This window comes from Sturnira hondurensis, unplaced genomic scaffold (assembly GCF_014824575.4).
Source record: "Sturnira hondurensis isolate 20B ecotype Veracruz unplaced genomic scaffold, ASM1482457v3 Scaffold0008480, whole genome shotgun sequence".
Lineage (NCBI taxonomy): Eukaryota > Metazoa > Chordata > Mammalia > Chiroptera > Phyllostomidae > Sturnira > Sturnira hondurensis.
Window position 1 is genome coordinate 1,768,486 of NW_028081111.1, and position 18,992 is coordinate 1,787,477.

At 45.8% G+C, this 18,992-nt stretch overlaps 2 protein-coding genes across 3 annotated transcripts in view; both read left to right on the plus strand.

The window, feature by feature from the left end:
• Window positions 1-1,197: 1,197 nt before the first annotated feature.
• Window positions 1,198-4,192, plus strand: ITPRIPL1 (ITPRIP like 1). Its single transcript, XM_037055004.1, has 2 exons — window positions 1,198-1,455; window positions 2,512-4,192. Exon 2 carries the CDS (start codon window positions 2,526-2,528, stop codon window positions 4,164-4,166), a length of 1,641 nt encoding a protein of 546 aa, XP_036910899.1. The 5' UTR covers window positions 1,198-1,455; window positions 2,512-2,525; the 3' UTR covers window positions 4,167-4,192.
• Window positions 4,193-11,693: 7,501 nt separating this feature from the next.
• The window catches only part of NCAPH (non-SMC condensin I complex subunit H), a 40,359-nt gene continuing 33,060 nt past the window's right edge, over window positions 11,694-18,992 (plus strand). For both annotated transcript variants that reach the window (XM_037055006.1, XM_037055005.1), the window contains exons 1-6: window positions 11,694-11,765; window positions 15,950-16,166; window positions 16,325-16,415; window positions 17,112-17,204; window positions 17,527-17,665; window positions 18,077-18,201. In XM_037055006.1, coding sequence (XP_036910901.1) covers window positions 11,747-11,765; window positions 15,950-16,166; window positions 16,325-16,415; window positions 17,112-17,204; window positions 17,527-17,665; window positions 18,077-18,201 — 684 coding nt within the window. In that variant the 5' untranslated portion in view covers window positions 11,694-11,746. The remainder of the gene's footprint in view (window positions 11,766-15,949; window positions 16,167-16,324; window positions 16,416-17,111; window positions 17,205-17,526; window positions 17,666-18,076; window positions 18,202-18,992) is intronic.

An 18,992-nucleotide genomic window follows, 5' to 3' on the forward strand; every position in this document is an offset into this window, starting at 1 on the left:
TAAGAATTTTTATGAGTTCATTTCAGCCAAACTGACGATTACCAGGAAGCAAAATCTCAATAAATTGAGAAAATGCTCCAGAGAATGGCAGTTTTGCCACTTATTTTATACATTATAATAAAGAGGGAGATATATCGGGTTATATAGAATCCATTGGTGTTATATTAAGAGGAAGAGAGAAAGCAAACGGAAATCTCTGTGGTTGGATAAAAAGTTAAAGGAGTAGCCCCAGCTGGTGTGGATTGAGCACAGGCCTGTGAAACAAAGGGTCGCTGGTTCGATTCCCAGTCAGGGCACATGCCTGGGTTGCAGGCCAGGTCCTCATTAGGGGACACATGAGAGGCAACCACACACTGATGTTTCTCTCCCACTCTTCCTCCTTCCTGTCCCTCTCTAAAAATAAATAAATATTTGTTTTAAAAAGTAAAAGGAGTAGACACAACTTCTTTTACATAAACAGGTATAGGGTGGTAAATGGTTAACAATTAACATGATAATAACAATGAGCAGATATGTGGCTTTCTGTTGCTGTGGGAGATTGTGGCCTGAGGGGTCTAGAAAAAGTAATTACTCAGCCATTCCAAAGGAATGTTATTTTAGATGCAAGAAGACAATAGATAGTCTCAGTTAAGGTAAAGATTGACCTTTGTCAAGGAACATACCGACCTAGCACAGGACCACCCTAGGTAGGTCACTAACTGCTTTTAGTCAGAAAACTTTAATTTCAGACCATCCTATGTGGTTACTTTCAGTCTCTGCATTTGTAAGGCCGCCATCCATGCCTCCCCTGAGCTTGTCACGTTTGGGATGTGGCCCCTTTTTAGTTCACACTCCAATGAACCCAGCTGAGTGAAGCAAACTCTAGCACTGCAGTGCCCCCTGTGGTGTCACTACATAGGGGGCTGAGAAAGCAGTACGAGCGCCCCTTAGCTACGAGGCTGGGGCTGCAGCCCCAGCGCTCTGCACGCAAACCCTCAGGAGCTGGAGGGTTTCTATAGAGAGTGCGTGTGCGGGACGAGGATCAGCTGGCAAAGATGCGCTTCAATGCTCTAGGAGATGCCTTCAATGTCTACAAGAAGGGGCTGGACGCAGTCTGCGCCCAGAAATTGGGGGGGACTGGGCGGGGCGGGGTGGGGCCTAGCCGGGGACTGGGCGGGGCGGTGGAGGGGGAGGTACTGGGCCTAGCCGGCGCTGGGCGGGGCCTGCATGTTGAAAGTCGTCGTGCCGGGCTGGCGCCCTCAGAACTGCAAGCAGCACCTTGGAGCCTCAGCGGCTAGAGGCCCACGCATCACCGGACACTAGGACAGACATGGTGTGCTCCCCGGGAGAGGGGAGCGCGGCCACTCCCGCGGGCGGACCAGGCGAGGAATCAGGAGCCCCCACGCGGCGGGGAAGTAGGCGGGGAGAGTCCAGCCGCGCTGTTTCTTTAAGACCGTGTTCCCGCTGACACCCACGGTGAGGAACCTAGCCCCAGGTTCTGGGGAAAACCCCGGGGAGGATGGGTGGGTGAAAGTTCAGATCTCTGGATGTGGAAATTTGGGGAGGTTATGAATGGGGGGCACCCCGCTTTGAGCCAAAGCCCCCATATGCCTGTATATTTTAGCGGGGCTCGGGTTAGCCTGAGCAAGGCCAAGTTCCAGAGGGAGGAGAGGCCCCCAGTCTGGCTTCAGCACTCACTGGGCGTGGTCCTCGTGATCTCGGTGAGCCCAGGCAGCTTGTGAACTAATGGGGTGAATGCAGGAAGCTTCAAGCCTCTGGGTGGGGAGGCAAAGACACCAACTACCGTCATCTGTCAGGTGGCCTTAGGCATCCTGTTCTTCACAAGTTTCCTGAATTGAGAGGTGCAGCGGTGCCTACCCATGGGCCCACATGAGGCATCCGTCAACCCCCTTAGGACCTCAGAGCACAGCAGCAAGCAGTGGAGTAGTGGCTGGGCACTGTGCCTCCCTGGCACCCACTGGGGGTTGGCCCACTGGGCACCAGGGAGAAGAGTAGTCTAATGACACTGGGTGAGCAGAACTGAGAATTGTGAAGTCACAGTGTAAGTGGGATGCTACAGGTGAGGCCTTGGGGGACTGCCTGGCAAGAAGAAAGGTATTGCCCAGGTAGACCAGTGCTTCCTGATTGTGGAAAGGAGCCTTTGGAATCAGCAGGGCATACCTGTGTCCATGGTGGACTCATGAGTTGGGTGAGCCACCCTACCACAAGGATTCCCTTCCCCATCCTCCACAGGAATGAAAGCAGTCTCATGCTTACAGCTTGGAAGCCTAAAGACAATCCATGTCATGGGGAAGGAAAGCAAGAGAGATACTGAGTGGCATATGCAGCTGCCCCCCCGCCAAACCTCCTCTCTGGCACCCTGGCTCTGACCAGCCCCAGCTCTGTGAACTTTCTGTTCATTCTGGGTAGTTGGCTTCCAGGATTTAGGGTTCCAGGGCTCTGGGGAATATGCATTGGGGAGCAGATGAGTTCTGAAGATCACAACTGATTCCCACCCCCCTACTTCTCCAGATGCAGAGGCCTCCATGGCTGTGATAAGTCTTCTGTTCTTGGCAGTGATGTATATTGTGCACCACCCCTTGATGGTCAGTGACCGGATGGACTTGGACACACTAGCCAGAAGTCGGCAGCTGGAGAAGCGCATGAGTGAGGAGATGCGCCAGTTAGAGATAGAGTTTGAACAGAGAAAGCGAGCAGCTGAGCAGAAGCAGAAGGCAGAGGACTTCTGGAGAGGAGACACATCCAGTGACCAGTTAGTGCTGGGAAGGAAAGATATGGGGTGGCCATTCCATGCTGAGGGCCAGGAGGGGCCACTGAGCTGGATGCTGGGAAACCTGTGGAATGCTGGCCTCTTTTGCCTTTTTCTCATCTTTGAGCTTCTGCGACAGAACATGCAGCATGAACCAGCCTTTGATTCTAGCAGCGATGAGGAGGAGGAAGTCCGGGTGGTGCCCGTCATCTCCTACAACTGGCTTTCCAACTTCCCTTCTCAGGAGGCCCTGGAATCCTTTTATAAACGCTATGTCCAGAATGTCATCCATGACCTGCCCTGCACCTGTGAGTTTGTGGAGAGCTTTGTGGACGACCTCATTGAGGCCTGCCGGGTGCTCAGCCGCCGAGAAGCTCACCCACAACTGGAGGACTGCCTGGGCATTGGGGCTGCCTTTGAGAAATGGGGAACCTTCCATGAGACCCAGGAATTTGATATCCTGGTGCCCATTGTGCCCCCCCAGGGTGCCATGTTTGTCTTGGAGATGAGGGATCCATCCCTAGGCCACCGCTGTGGCAGTGTGCTGGTGGAGTCAGAATGCATATGCAAACGTGAGAAACTTCTGGGGGATGTGCTGTGCTTGGTGCACCACCACAGGGACCACTCAGCCCTCTTGGGCAAGTGCAGCAGCTCCATCAAAGCAGCCCTCTGCACTGGCTCCCACTTGGATGTGTGCAAAACTGTACAGTGGTTCCGGAACATGGTGGGCAATGCCTGGGCCCTCGTGGCCCACAAGTATGACTTTCAGCTCAGCCTGCCACCATCCACCACCTCCTGCAAACTCAGGCTGGACTACCGCTCAGGCCGCTTTCTCTCAATTCGTTTGGTCCTGGGGGTGCAACGGGAAGACACCTTGGTCTACCTGGTGAGTCAGGCCCCTGACCAGGAACAGCTCACCAGTGTGGACTGGCCTGAGTCCTTTGCAGCCTGTGAGCACTTGTTCCTGAAGCTGGTAGGGCGTTTTGCTCCTGAGAACACCTGTCACCTTAAGTGCCTCCAGATCATTTTAAGTCTCCGGGACCTTCAGAGCTTACCGCAGGGAGCATCCCGTCCCATCCTTACCTCTTACCACTTCAAAACAGCCCTCATGCACCTGTTGTTGTGGCTGCCCCTCACAGACTGGCAGCACAGCATGCTCTCCCAGCGGCTCCAGGACATCCTCTGGTTCTTGGGCCGTGGCCTCCAGCAAAGGTCTCTTCATCATTTCCTCATTGGTAACAACTTCCTGCCCCTGACCATCCCAATCCCTAAGAAATTTCGGGATGCTGAGCCTGTCAATCTCTTCCAACACCTGGTGCTAAACCCCATGGCACATTCACAGGCCCTGGAAGAGTTCCACAACCTTCTGACCCGCGTGAAAGCTCTTCCCTGTGCCCCTTTGGCCGTGGCACATTAATGTAAAGTAAAGGCCTTAAAAATGTGGAGAAGGTGTTGCTGATTCCTCTGACCATAAGAGTTTATTTTTCAGTTACATCAGTGGTATATATGACCTTCATCTTCTGACTAGGAGCTATGATAAATTAAGATACTTAAAGTGTCAAGTGATCATGAAGATGGGGTTCCAATGGGTCTTCTGAGGTTTTCTTCTCCTGACTTAACTTTCATCATGACCCACAGAGAGCCCAGGGGAATGGACTTATGGGCAGATCTTGCTGCTAGAGTTAGATCCAGAGGTGCGCTGTGAAGTTTGTGTTTTGTATCAACCAACACAGGAAGTGAAAGAGTACCAGAGAATACCTCCATTCCAGCTCGTTCCTTCTCATATTTTAGGACCTAATTTTTCAGATCTTCACTATTTGCATATATGACCAAGATGTTTATTTTCTGTTTCCTAACTTAGCCCAATTTTTAAAAAGTGTTTTATTTATTTATTTTTGAGGGTTGGTGGGGGACGGGAGAGATAAAGAGAGGGGAAGAAACATTGACTGGTTGCCTCCTGCATGTGCCCCACCTGGGGACCAGGCCTGCAACCCAGTCGTGTGCCCTGACTGAGAATCAAACCAGTGACCTTTCACTGTGTAGGATGAAGCTCAACCAACTGGTCAGGGCTAGCTCAAGTTTTATATGATAATATGGCTGTCTTTATGCATCTGAAAAAATTCCAGTAGTACCCAAATGATTTATTAGCATTGATTCGCAAATATTAAGTCAGTAGTGACCTGTCCCATAATTGAGATAATGTATTTACTAAAATTAAATAGCCAGTACCTGCTGACCTCAGTGCCTGGAAGCAACATTATAAAACCCTTGAAGATGATGCTCTTTTGGAGGCTCTGAGATGAATAATTGTTGTTTCCGAGGGGAGCCACTTGTTAAATGGAAAGAAGTTTTAGTTATGATGTGTAGCTGTACTTTTTCTCAGTCTGGTAATGCCTTCATATTCTCTTTTCAAAGATCAGAAAGGAATTATCGGAACTCTATATGCAGCATTGCAAAGCAAGCTCAAAACGATCACTGGCAAGGTTGGACTGGAAGGGACTGTGAAGCAGTCCAACTTCGAACAAAGTCATGATTCTGGAAGTGTGTCATTGATGTATTGTTCTGTTCTGTAAAACCCTGGACATCCTAAGGAGTGTTAAGAAATGTGACAATAGCTGTAGGTGTGGTTGTTTTGGAAATCTAATGCTGTTCCTACCGTGCAAGCCAGCAAGATCTGGGGAGGAGAACCTTAGCTCCACATTTAACTTGACCTTAGGGGGGTTAAGATGTTGGCCTTATGGGCTTTGGTTGTAGAATCCACACCTCCACCCAGCAAAAATAAATGATAAGTGTTCCAAAAGCTGATGCCAGTATGTATTTGGGGTACCTACTGCTCAGTAGCTGCTGTGCTCCCATGTTGTCTGCTGGTATCTGCCAGGTACTACTTTCAAGTTAAGAAGCAGTGATGGTTTGTTCCATGCTGTGGGATTTTGATGTTTTATAAACATCCATATGCTTTTTGTTTAGAAAATAATTTGCTAGTGTTTCTATGTAAGTCAATAAAGGAGGCTATTTTCTGTATCTGTTGGAATCTGTGCAATAACACACACACACATAGGTCAGCATTTTCACATGCCCGTTCCCAAGAAATTCACATTACCCTGATGGCTTCATCCAGCACATCCTGGTGTTTCTTAATGTACCTTAAACCAGTCTGTCCTGTGGTTTCCCATGGCCTGGCCTGTCACCAGAAAAGAATGATTCACAATGTTCCTTAACATTATTCTATGTCATTCATTTTCATGATGCCCAAACCAAAATATCAGCCAAGCTGAAAGATCTTAGTGGCTACAAACAACATACATAAGTTCTAGAGGACCTAAGACTGTCAGGTCATGAGAAGGTGGTATGATGTTTAGCACTGTGGGGTTTCTAGTCTAGTAAGAGGCAAGAAAGAAAACAAAGTTATGAGCGGGCAGAAGACTACAAAGGGAACAGTCAACATAGCTTGGGTGGGGCAGCAGGTGTAATAAAGAGTACAGAAAAACAAACAGTAGGCAGAATGGAGCTGTGGTGCTCTGGGAATACTCTTACAATGAAAGGGGGAAACTCCAGATATTTAGGAAGCCAAGCTTTCTTCTAAAACAATACCTGGCTGGCACCCAGGATAGAACAGCAGATATAGTAATGAAAATAGAGTGTTCATTGAGCATTGCCAATGGTCCAGGCCCTGTTCTAACTACTTCACATCTGCTAACTCATTTAATCCTCGCAATAGAACCCCATGAAGTTAGTGTTTTATCATCTCCATTTTACCTATGAGGAAACAGACACAGAAAGAGTACACAGCATAGCTGGTAAATGGTAGATCCTGAAGGAAAGCACTTTTTCCAGCAAACTTCCAGCACCGTCTTGTTGTTCAAATATGATATAGGGCTTAAAGTTCTTTGAAAAGCAAAAATACTGTATTAATTTTAAGATAAAGGGTAGTATATTTGGAAATCCCAGAAGACAGAAATTGTTGGTTCTGAGCCCAGTCTTTAGGAGGTCAGGAATTCCCTATCATATACAAAATTAAAGGCATTTTCTCAGAGGTTAAAGTGAATGTAAAGTCAGTGAAAACATGTTTATATCTTGAACCACATTATGATATGAGCCATCTGTAGGCTGGGAGATCAGGGCAAATTTGAAGCTAAAAGATTACTTGTGCAGCTATCCAATTGATAACACTATTCTTCCTCACCTAAATTAAGGCTGTTTGTGTTCATTTTAGGGAAGTAGAATCTTAGGAGTACAATGAGGAAGGGGAATGGCTTCAGCACTGCTTTTCTCCTAAGAAGGAATGGGGAAGGGGTCCCTCCATTGTACTTTTGTACAGACAGGGTAATTGAGTTTTGCATACCATTGACATCACTGATAAATTGTTCAGTCTTTTGGCAGCTTCTTTACTCCTAATCCCCCCAAACAAAGATGGGCATTTGGAGCAGGAGGTGTGACCTGCCTGTACTCATAGAGATCAGGGGATGGGGCTGGCCCCTTACTTCCAGTACATGGAAGCCCAAGCAGTCAGATCAGGAGGCTCAGTTACAACCACAGAAGAGCCTCATGCCTCACCTAACAGATTACCTAGTAGCCTGCCTTTGTCAGGAATTCCAAGCCAGTTCTTCAGAGGCTCCTGATTCTGTGCCACCCACCACCCTCCCAAGGCCCACTGCTGTTAGTTGGTGCAGACATGGAATTCAGAGGCTCACTCTCCTCCACCCTAGCACACACTGAGCCTGTGCTCATGAGAGTTTAATCTATTACCAGTTCCTCATAAAGCCCAGTGAAAGACGATATTCTTGTCATTGTTTTATAATTGGGGAAAAAATTGAAGCCCAGAGAAGTTAAGATGCCCAACCCAAGATTTGAACTTGAATATGTATTAGATGATACATATTGGGGGCCAGCACCAGGCCCTGGGAAAACAATGGTGAGCAAGGACATGGCTTCATCCTCATGGAGCTGACAGTCTATGGAAGGGATAGGCACAAAACAGTTACCTCAGCAGCTGTAAAATTGCCCAGTTTTAACTGACAAGTTCTACTAAAGCCTCCAGTTGAGAAGGCCTCTCTGAGGAAGCGATGTGAGCTAACAGGGTGAAGATGGGGATGAAGAGGGTTCTATGAGGAAGACATGGCATCCACAGAGACCCTGTTTGGGGAGTAGGCATGGTGAGGGCAAGTCTGAAAGAAGGCCCAAGTGACCACAGGACAGGGAGAAAAGGAAGGCAAGGTGTAAGATGAGGTTGGAGAGGCTGCAGGGATCGGACCCTGCAGGACCTTGATCACTTTAGAAGTTCTCAGAACAACAGAACCTTTAAATGTGTAGGGGCTAAAAAAGAAATTAATATTTTGCTTGCCAAATTCTAAGTTTTTCTAACTGAGCTAATAAATGAACAGAGATAGATTAACAGGAGAAAACCAAATGTTTAATACGTACTCATGAGGAATTCACGCAAGTGTGAAAATTTCAAAGACAGTGAGGCAATATTGGGTATATATGACATTTTTAGACAAAGAAGGAGAAAGCAGGGGGACAGAGTATTAGATTTTTGAAATGAGAATGGGAGATTTACAGGTACAGCGGAACTTACATAGTAGGAAAATTATCACCAGGCAATTCAGAAACAACAGGACATAGAATAACTAGCTAACAGGCTTGGGGGCTTCCTGACTAAACGCTAGGATGAAGATTCTTAAGGTGATTAAGCCAAGGCTCCTTTCCTAAAGCAAGTTTTTCTGCCTGAATCTCTTGGGCAGTAAAGGAGTGAGGGTCAAAGGTTCTTTCTGAGTCTTGTTTGTTAATACACAGCTTAAAATTAAGATCCCAAAAAGGCAGCTTAAGAGGGGCAAAAATTAAGCCTTGAATTAACCTTCAAATGGTTTTAGACTTTGTGGAGGAAGTGACAGGTCAGATTTGTATTTAGCAACCACCACGCTGGGCCCAAAGAGAATGGAGTCAGAACCACTGGAGGGCTGCTGCAGACCAGCAAGGCGTTGTGCACAAAAATGAGAGACACATGACTTCCGGCATAGATGGAGGCATGGGTAGGCCCACTGTGCCTCCTCGTACAACCAAAAGAAGGACAACAACAATTTAAAAACAAAAACAACCAGTACCAACAGAAAATTGAACTGTATGGAAGTCCGACAACCAAGGAGTTAAATAAGACATATCCATCCAGACAGGTAGGAGGGGCGGAGACAGGCAGCTAGGCAGAGAGGACTCAGTGAGGTGGCAGATTGTGGAGTGGGGCGGGCAAGGAGGTGGATTACAGACTGGGTAGTCCCACATTCCCTCGAAGAAAAACTGGGAGAAACAACTGGGAAGTGGCGCAGACTGTGCAACCTGGGGCCCCAGCATGGGGAAATAAAGTCTCAAACCACTGATTGAACACACCTGTGGGGGTTGAGGCAGCAGCAGGAGAAACTCCCAGCCTCACAGGAAAGTTCATTGCAGAGACTCACCCACACAGGAATCAGCACCAGAAGGACCCAGTTTGCTTGTGGGAAGCAGGGGAAGTGACTGAAATCTGGCAGAGAGTGGAGCAAGTGCCATTGTTTCCTCTCGGACCCCTTCCCCACGTATGGCGTTACAACCGCCATACCCTGCCCCGTTGAACACCTAAGGCTCGCCCCTCACTACATAACATGCGCACCCAGACAAAAAAATATGGCCTAAATGAAAGAATAAATCAAAGCTCCAAAACAAATAAACTAAGCAATGAAGAGATAGCCAACCTATCAGATGCACAATTCAAGACTGGTAATCAGGATGCTCACAGAATTGGTTGAATTTGGTCACAAATTAGATGAAAAAATGAAGGCTACCCTAAATGAAATAAAGGAAAATGTACAGAGAACCAACAGTGATGGGAAGGAAACTGGGACTCAAATTAATGGAGTGGACCAGAAGGAAGAAGGAAACATCCAACCAGAAAAGAAAGAACAAGAATTAAAAAAAAATGAGGAGAGGCTTAGGAACTTCCAGGATATCTTTAAACGTTCCAACATCCGAATTATAAGGCTACCAGAAGGAAAAGAGGAAGAGCAACAAGTGGAAAAGTTATTTGAACAAATAATAAAGGAGAACTTCCCCAATCTGGCAAAGGAAATAGACTTCCAGGAAGTCCAGGAAGCTCAGAGTTCCAAAGAAGTTGGACCCAAAGAGAAACACACCAAGGAATATCATAATTACATTACCCAAGATTAAAATGAAGGAGAGAATCCTAGAAGCAGCAAGAGAAAAGGAGACAGTTACCTACAAAGGAGTTCCCATCAGAGTGTCAGCTGATTTCTCAAAAGAAACCTCACAGGCAAGAAGGGCTGGAAAGAAGTATTCCAAGACATGAAAGGCAAGGACCTACATCCAAGATTGCTCTATCCAGCAAGGTTTTCATTTAGAATGGAAGGACAGATAAAGTGCTTCTCAGATAAGGTCAAGTTAAAGGAGTTCATCATCACCAAGCCCTTATTACATGAAATGTTAAAGGGATTTATCTAAGAAAAAGAAGATAAAAACTGTGAACAGTAAAATGACAGCAAACTCACAATCATTAACAACCGCACCTAAAACAATAACAAAAACAAACTAAGCAAACAACTAGAACAGGAACAGAACTACAGAAATGGAGATCACATGGAGGGTTATCAACAGGGGAGTGCAGGGGGAGAATGGGGGGGGAAGGTACGGAGAATAAGTAGCATAGATAGTAGGTAGAAAATAGACAGGTGGAAGGTAAGAATAGTATAGGAAATGTAGAAGCCAAAGAACTTATATGTGTATGACCCATAGACATGAACTAAAGGGGGGGAATGTGGATGGGAGAGGGTTTGCAGGGCAGAGGGGAGTGAAGGGGGGGGAATGGGGCAACTGTAATAGCATAATCAATAAAATATATTTTAAAACATGAGAGATTGAAGAGATTTTTACGGAGTAAACAGATCAATGGCTTGTGGGTGGAGAGAGAGGGGCAGGTGTCCAGATGGCTCCTGGGTGGTTGGTATCATTTGATGAGATGAAAAATATAAAAGGGTTTTCCTTCCTCTATACCTCACTGTCTTAAGCTAAAATTTGTCACTGGGAGAACAAGTTCATGCAAAAATCGAATAGTCTTAAAAACTGGTTGCCCAACTGAGAGAGGGTCACTGATGGCATTTTGCAGGCAAATGCCACAGAATACTGGATTCCACACCTCAACTGTCTCATCCTAAATGTCAATAGCACCCTTGAGAATAAACACTGTATAAAATGCCAGATATGTGTTATAAATTATAGGCTGTCCTAGGAATATAATACTTGGAGGAATCCCCTTGGCCTTTCCTCCCGTAACACAATTCTTAGGATCAGACCTAGATATTAGATGAAACAGAACCAAGGGACTGGCGGCATACTGCACCTACCTCACTTCCGACCTTAACCTTTTTTTTTTTTAAGAGGGTTGAGGGGAGAGATACAGGAAGCTTTTCGCAAGAATCTGAATCAAAACGATGACCTTCATTTTTTAAATATACATAAAACGTTATGCATCGCTCCTTCCTGCCTGGAACGCTCATTGCGTTGTCGGCTCCCTCTCAGGTTGGTCCCACACCCGTCAGTCACCTCCTTGGCGTTTTGCTGCCCTCACAGAACAAGGAAATTATCCTCGTTTCCTGGTAATCGTCCTTTCCGATCGGTAAACTCCATGAAAGCAGAGCCCTCGCTCGCCCTACTCCACACTGAGGCCCCAGCTCCCAGTTCCATGTCCAGCACTGGAAAGGAGTTTCACACTACTCCGGAGCGAAGGTGGTCCATGGGCCCCCTTCAGTCAGCCCCTAGGACCGGAGCCTCCACACCTATTCTCAAGAGTTAACCCTACCACACTTTCCGTCCTCAGGGCGGGCGTGGGGCGGGCGGGGAACCGGGCGGTCTGAGCAGGCGCCGACCCCGCCCACGAGTGACGTTAGCACGGCCCTAACGGCTCTCAGACTTATTCGCGCGCGATTTAAAACCAGCTTCGGAGAGGCGAGTGGAAAGATGGAACCTCAGTGCCCAGGTGAGGCTTGGCGTGCGGAAGTGTAGCTGGAAGGTCCCGGCACGAGTCGAGGGTCCCGCGGGCTGGGCCGGAGGGCTGGCCTGAGCGGGGCCACGGTTTTCTTGGTCTTAATGACTCTGTTCTCCCGCTCCAGAGGGCCAGGCACGGGGGCGGAGGGAGAGCCTAGAGTGGTCTCCTTTGGCGTCTTCTCTGTTTGCGGACGGAGGTAGGACCATTTTACCCTGGCTTGCTCCACCGTGCCTTATGTCCTTTCATTAAAAAAAAAAGTGTGGTGTTTTGTTTTGTTTTTGCCCTTGTTGGGGTGGCTCAGGGGATTGAGGGCCAGCCTGCGAACTGAAGGGTCGCTGGTTCCATTCCCACTCAGGGCCCATGCCTGGGTTGCGAGCCAGGTTCCCAGTTAGTGTGTGAGAGGCAGCCGATGGAAGTTTCTCTCCCGCGATTTCTCCCACCCTTTCCCTCTCTCTGAAAATAAATAAGTAAAGCCTATAAAAGTGCGGTTTTCATGCCTTGGTGTAGTAGCTCAGTTGGTTAGAGCGTCGTTCCCATACTCCAAGGTGCAGGTTCCATCCCCCGTTGGGGAGATACAGGAAGCAACCAATGAATGGATAAATAAGTGGAACAAGTACAAGTGGAAATCGATGTTTCTCTCTCGCTCGCACCCCCTGTCTCCAAGATTAGTTTTCTTTTTAAAAGTTTTCTTGGAAGGCACGTTAGTCCATGGCCATGGTTACGTTGTGGTTATTGCTGTATGCTTAGCACGCACGCCTTAACTTTTACATTCATTCTACAAGTGTTGACTGCTCCCTTCCGGCCAGGTCCTCTGTCAGATGCAGAGATACAATAAAGAACAAAGTAAGATTCCAGCCATCCAGCCAATGGAGCTTCCATTCTCTTTGGGGAGACTGACTATAAACAAAATAATTTACAGGTGAGACTGAGGCCAAGTGATGCGATTGAGAATAGGAGAGTGGAGGGAAGAACATCCCCCTTTAGATGAGGGATTCAGGGAAGCTCTTAGCAGAGACTGAGGAACATGTTTAAGACAGAAGAGCAAGTGCCAGAAAAAAGGGACTTGGAGGAAAGAGCCTAGCTTGGGCTAGGCTCAAGAACATTGTGACTAAACAGTGAGCTGGGTGGCTCAGGTGAGCAGGGCCTCTGTAGGTCTTGCTAAGACATTTGGGAATTTAGAGTTACATTTTGGACTTGATAAATGATTCAGCCGAGAGACAGGTGAAGCGGTCAATAAACACTTGGATAAGAGATTGCCCCACAGAAAGGTGGTCCATGGACGGGGGGGGGGGGGATTTGGACATCATCATCATAGATAGTAAAACCAGGGGAACAGATGAGAACTCTAGGAAGAGCTTGCAGAGAAAACACTCAGGAACGTTTAGAAGCTATGATTAGATAGGAAGAAGAGCTGGAAGAACTGAGAAGAGAGTGGTATTGAAGCCAAGAGTTTTTCAGGAAGCGGGGATTGTCTACTGCTTCAAATGCTGCTGAATCTCAAGAGAGAAGGCCTGAGAAGTGCTGGATTTGGCAATATGAAATTTGTGGGTGATCAGGAATAACAGTTGTCATAAAGTTATGGGGATAGAAACCAGACCACAGGGAGCTGAAAAGTAGATGCAGTTTTTGAGCTTGGTAATCATAAGCTGAATGAGCAGTTGCGTGATGTCAAAGGCAATACAGGAAATCAGAAAGAATATTCCAAGAATTAAAGCATGCCTCTAACTCCATCTTGAGACAAGTTCCTTCTTCAGTGCTTCCTCTTTCTCTTCTTTTCTTACAAGGTCCAGTTCCTTACCTTGCAGTGCCCACAGCTAAATAGTCACAGTCCTCTTGCTTCAGTCTTCAGAGATCTCTTGCCTCCTTCCTATATTTTTACTTTCTTTTTATTTGTTTTGACCTCAGCCAAGGATTATGTTAATTACTCTTCAGCTGGTGGGAAGCTCTCAGGGAAACATATGAAGTTCTTGTAGGTTTTTTTACTTTTACTTTTTTATCTCTAACTACCACTCCTTTTTTCTTCCCCTCACATGGGCAAACAATTCAGTGTTCATTTTGCATCACTATTTTTAATGTGTTCCTATAAAATATGTGTTACATTATACCCCTGCTTTTTAACATCATGAATTCCGAACCATCTGAGATACATATTCTTATTCTTATTTGGAAGAGAATAAGACACAAATGCTTAGACCATATACTTCCTTAAAATTTCACCAGCTACTAAGTGATGGAGCTAGGGTTTGAAGACAAGCCTTCCAATTCTTAAATCTGGAAATGGTCCCTAAGATCTCTCAGTTTCCTCATCTGTCTCTTCCAGTGATCTTGTTTCTCCCAACCATAATAGGCCACAGCACTCACTACCATAGTCACACCCTAGATCTTGTCATTATCAATAGTTGCACCACTCTGTCATCTTAATTTTAAGACCCCCATTTCTCAATACTACTCCTGTCTTGCCAACTCACTCCCCATTGTTCCCTGACTTCAACAATCTTTTGGCCCAGCAGACCCAATATTTTTTTCACTATCTACCTCTCGCATGAACTTGTTCCCCTCCTTACTTAAGTTACATTCCATGGTCAGTCAGTGTAATCACTCCCTTTCATACTCCCACAACCCCTTGCCCTCTTCTTACTTCCTTATACTTGCTTGACTAAATCACAACCCTAATTAATTCTAGCTTTTTGTACTCAGCCCAGTGCTCCTGATGTTCAAGGGAGCCCTAAGCCTGTTCAGCAGTCATGCTGTATTCCATGATTCACCTCTTAGATGACTAACCTCCCTCTTAGATGACTACTTCATACCTTCCTTTTTCTCTTGAAATCTCCTCAGCTCTCACGCTTAGTTGTAGAGTTTTTGGTTTTTGACTCACTTCCTATTCTTGTAAGAAAAGAATGGCAATAAAGAGAACATCCAAAGTCCACCATTGCACCTGCTCCCCTACCTGCAGCTGTGTATATGCTCTCTGCCCCCCTGTTGCTCTGGAATAGGCCCTGTGTGCTCTCAGCAAAGGACCCTTGACCTGCTTGAGTACATTGTTAAGCAACTTTTACCCTTTAAAAGCTTCTGCATGATCCCTGTGAATAATGACTGCCCCCCCCAAATATGTGGAACCTCTGAATGTGTTATCTTACATGTAAAATAACTTTGTAGTTGTGATTAAGGAGCTTTTTTAAAATTATTTATTTATTTATTTTTAGAGAAGGGGGAAGGGAGGGAGAAAGAGAGAGAGAAACATCTATTGGTTGCCTCTCACACCCCTGCAACCCAGGCATGTGCCCCAACCAGGAATCAAATCAGCAACCTTTCGCTTTGTAGAATGACGCCTAACCAACTGAACCACACTGGTCAGGGCCCACATTCTGGATTCATCTGAATATTTCCTTCTGATACCATTAAACTTGTTCCTCTCCCCTCTATATTTCTTAATAAAGTGGAAGTTAGATCTAAAATCTTAATTAAATTTAGGTTACTCATCTTTGGCAAAAATATTTTATGGGTGATGTGCGTTTCATGTTTTGTCCTATCAGGATGAGTAATTTCAAGTCTCATTTTTAAAGAGGCTACATTGATTGCTTGGTCAACATGGTGACTGCTAGATCTTTTGTTGTAAAAAGCATTTTTGCCTTTGCAGTTAGCAAATAATCTGTGGGTGATTCTTTTGGCATGTTATATTTATCTTACACATTTGTGTTGTTTATTTTCTGTGTCCTGCTGGGTTTAGAACCTAACCTATCCAACTTAATGTCCCATACCTCACCCTTATCTCAGTATCTGTCTCTTGCCTGAGACTATGGTTATATGCGTCTGTTTTTCTGTTAGTTTGTGAGCTTATCAGAGGCAGCAACTTCCTCTTACCCACCTTTATTTCCCAATAGTGCTACAGGTTCACATAGTGGATATTTGTCCCAGATGGGCAAGGAAGCATCAGAAGCCCATCACTGCTCTCCCCACAACCTGCCCCGCCAAGAAACCCCAACTATAGAGTTCCTAGCTGTAGACTCTTAGAGTTGACAATGATCTTGGTGGGAAACGTGCAGTGAACATCCACTCTGTGACGAGGGGCACACTTTAGATCCTGAGCCCACTTTAGATCCAGGAAACATTCTTTTCAAGGTTCTTGAGCAAGTGTATTGTTTCATCACTGTGAGCCACAATGAATCACTCTTTAGAGACCTGTGGATACCCCCTCAGTGCCTCACCATCAAAACGGGTGTTCTCGATTCATCCACCTAAGAAGGCCCCTCTCAACACTCCTGGCACCCCAGTTCTTGAAGACTTCCCTCAGAATGATGATGAAAAGGAGCGTCTGCAGAGGAGGCGGTCCCGGGCCTTTGACCTGCAGTTCAGCACAGACTCACCCCATCTGCTGGCCTCCCCCTCCAGTCGGTGAGTGTGTTCTGTGCTGCCAGCTGGGGTGGCCACCAACCTGATGTGGGGTACATGGGTCTGGCGTCTCCACACTACCTCGTGGATTTTGGGTCTTGATTTTGAAAATTTATGTGTCATAGATCCTTGCTAGAGTTTTACTTTTGTTTTTCATTTAGGAATATTGACTTTTCAGCTACAATGCCTAAATTTACAAACACACAGATTACGGAGCATTATTCCACCTGTATCAAACTATCCACTGAAAATGTGAGTATCTGCTGGTTTATCAGCAAAGAGTCTACAACTTAAGCACTGGGGAATTTTAGCCTTCTTGATTCTGTAGAGAATGCATGATCCCTAATATCTGTGTACTTTTATTCTCCAGCGACTCTTCTTAATGTTGGCATTTCTGGTATGGTTTTACTGTTTCTTACAGAGCTTTGGTGCTCCTGACAGGTTGCCTGCCATCTGCAGTATGTCAGCATGGCTTAGGGGATAACAATGTAAGTTCTGGAGCAGAGAGTAGAGAAATAGTAGAGCTGTGGAGCTAATTGTGAGCTTTAGAGTCCACTTGAGTTGGAATCCTGTCTTTGCCACTTACATGCTATATGGCCTTGGCAAGTCACCCAACCATTTGTTGCAGGGTCCTCTGTAAAATGAGAACGAGAGTAGTGCCTGCCTCACAGAGTTGTTCTGAGGGTGATGGGGTCCCTTTGGGGACAGTGTTTAGAACGGGTTCTACACGCAGCGGGCACTCAGGAATCGTGTGCTGTTACTCTAGGCCTTGAGAATGAGGAGCGACACATATGTATTTAGCTATGTCCCAAACTGTTTGTGGAAATTGATATCTGTGATGAGATGTGGAATATCCCTAATTATAAACTTGGCTACCTCCCAGGGTAGCATCATTTATGTGAGCCTGGGTTATAAATAACAAACCTTTCTGCAATGTTCTCTTTCCAGAAAATCACTACCAAGAATGCTTTTGGCTTGCACTTGATTGATTTCATGTCAGAGATTCTTAAACAGAAAGACACTGAACTGACCAACTTTAAAGTAAGGATGTCCACCTTCTCTTGTATCTGAATTCATGATGATTATGTCTGATATTTAGCATGGCCCAGTCGTTGAATTCTACAAATACATGAGCTCCTTCCTTGTTTAAGACATTTTTAAAATTACTTTACCTTCTTTCCTAAACTGATGAAATGTAGAGAAGCTATCTTTCTGTTATGATCTAATCCTTGTTAGTCTTAAGAGATCTTTGTCATATTTTTCATAAGGGCAAGTAAATATTTTATGAAGCTTGCTGGGTTTTGCCTGTTCAGCTGTTCCTTCTTATGTGCTCCCTCAAGTACAGTCCAGATTGTCTCCCCAGGTGGCTGCAGGCACTCTAGATGCCAGCACCAAGATCTATGCTGTACGTGTGGATGCTGTCCATGCTGATGTGTACAGAGTTCTTGGGGGGCTGGGCAAAGATGCACCATCACCGGACGAGTCAGAAAGCCATGGTGGAGGTACATGGGTGGGGATCTGGATTAAGTTAAGGGCTTTTTTAAGGGTGTAGCAGATTGTTATTTGAGTAATATACTGGAATGAAGTCACAAGAAATCAGTGTTCTCATCTGGTGAAGACATGGTGATTTTCAAATTTGTGTATGAGAAGCTTTTAGATTTTATTTAGGCTAGACTGAGTAAACATCACCAATTTGGGAACTTCTGATTTGGGGGTCTTTGGACATTGACCTGTCTTAGAAGCTTAATTGAGTAGTTTAGGTCTTCCCTCAGCTGTAGATCAGACGTGCCTGTTGCTATGAGATAATGGCGTGTGTTTAAGTCACAACCACTCTGTAGAGTTTTGAGGAACTTGCAGTTCAATTGGACCCTCCAAAGCAGTCCTTGCAATACATGGTCTTATTTCTTCTTTAGATGGAAGTGCAACTGAAACGGGAACAACTAAAAAGGCTCCAAAGCCCAAGAAGAAGCACTCACACAAAACCATTGAGCAGAATGTAAGCAACCTCAACGTCTCTGAGGCAGATCGGAAGTGTGAGGTGAGGAGCAGTGAGCACAGTGTGGTCTCTGACTCATTTGAGACCTGGGGCTGAGCCTGCCTGCTGGTTTGTGCTTGTTTAGGCCTCAGGGGTGTAAAATATTCAACTGGTCTCTTTAGTGTCATCCTTTAGCCTTGCAGTGAAGGGTGAAGGAGGCAAGTCCCTGCTTTCCTTCAATGTTTCAGGATGACTGAGAAGAAGATGGCAAATTACTAAGAAATCTGATGAAAACATTTTTTTTCTTTCCTAGTACATGCAGCAGTGATGGTGACAGTGAACATTTGTTGTATACTTGCTGGGTACACTGTGTTGCCCTGAGCCTGTGACCAGTGTTAACTGATTTATTCCTGACAACATCCTTGTTACATTTTATGAAGAGGTGATTGAGGTGCAGCACTGTTAAGTAGTTGCCCAAAATGACACAGCTAGTCAGTAAGGCTGGATGTGAAGTGTGAATTTTTTTTTAATTATTTATTTATTTATTTCATTTTTTAAATATATTTTATTGATTATACCATTACAGTTGTTCTATTCCCCCCCTTCATTCCCCTCCACCTGCACACTCCCTCCCCCACTATTCTCCCCCCCTTAGTTTATAACCACGTGTCTCAATTTCTTTAGATTCTATATTTCCCCCACTATTCTCGCCCTCCCCCTATCTATTTTCTACCTACTGTCTATGCTATTTTCTGTGCCTTCTCCCCCCTTCTCCTCCTCCCACCCCCCTGTTTCTAACCCTCCATGTGTTCTTCATTTCTATGGTTCCACTCCTGATCTAGCTGTCCTCTTGG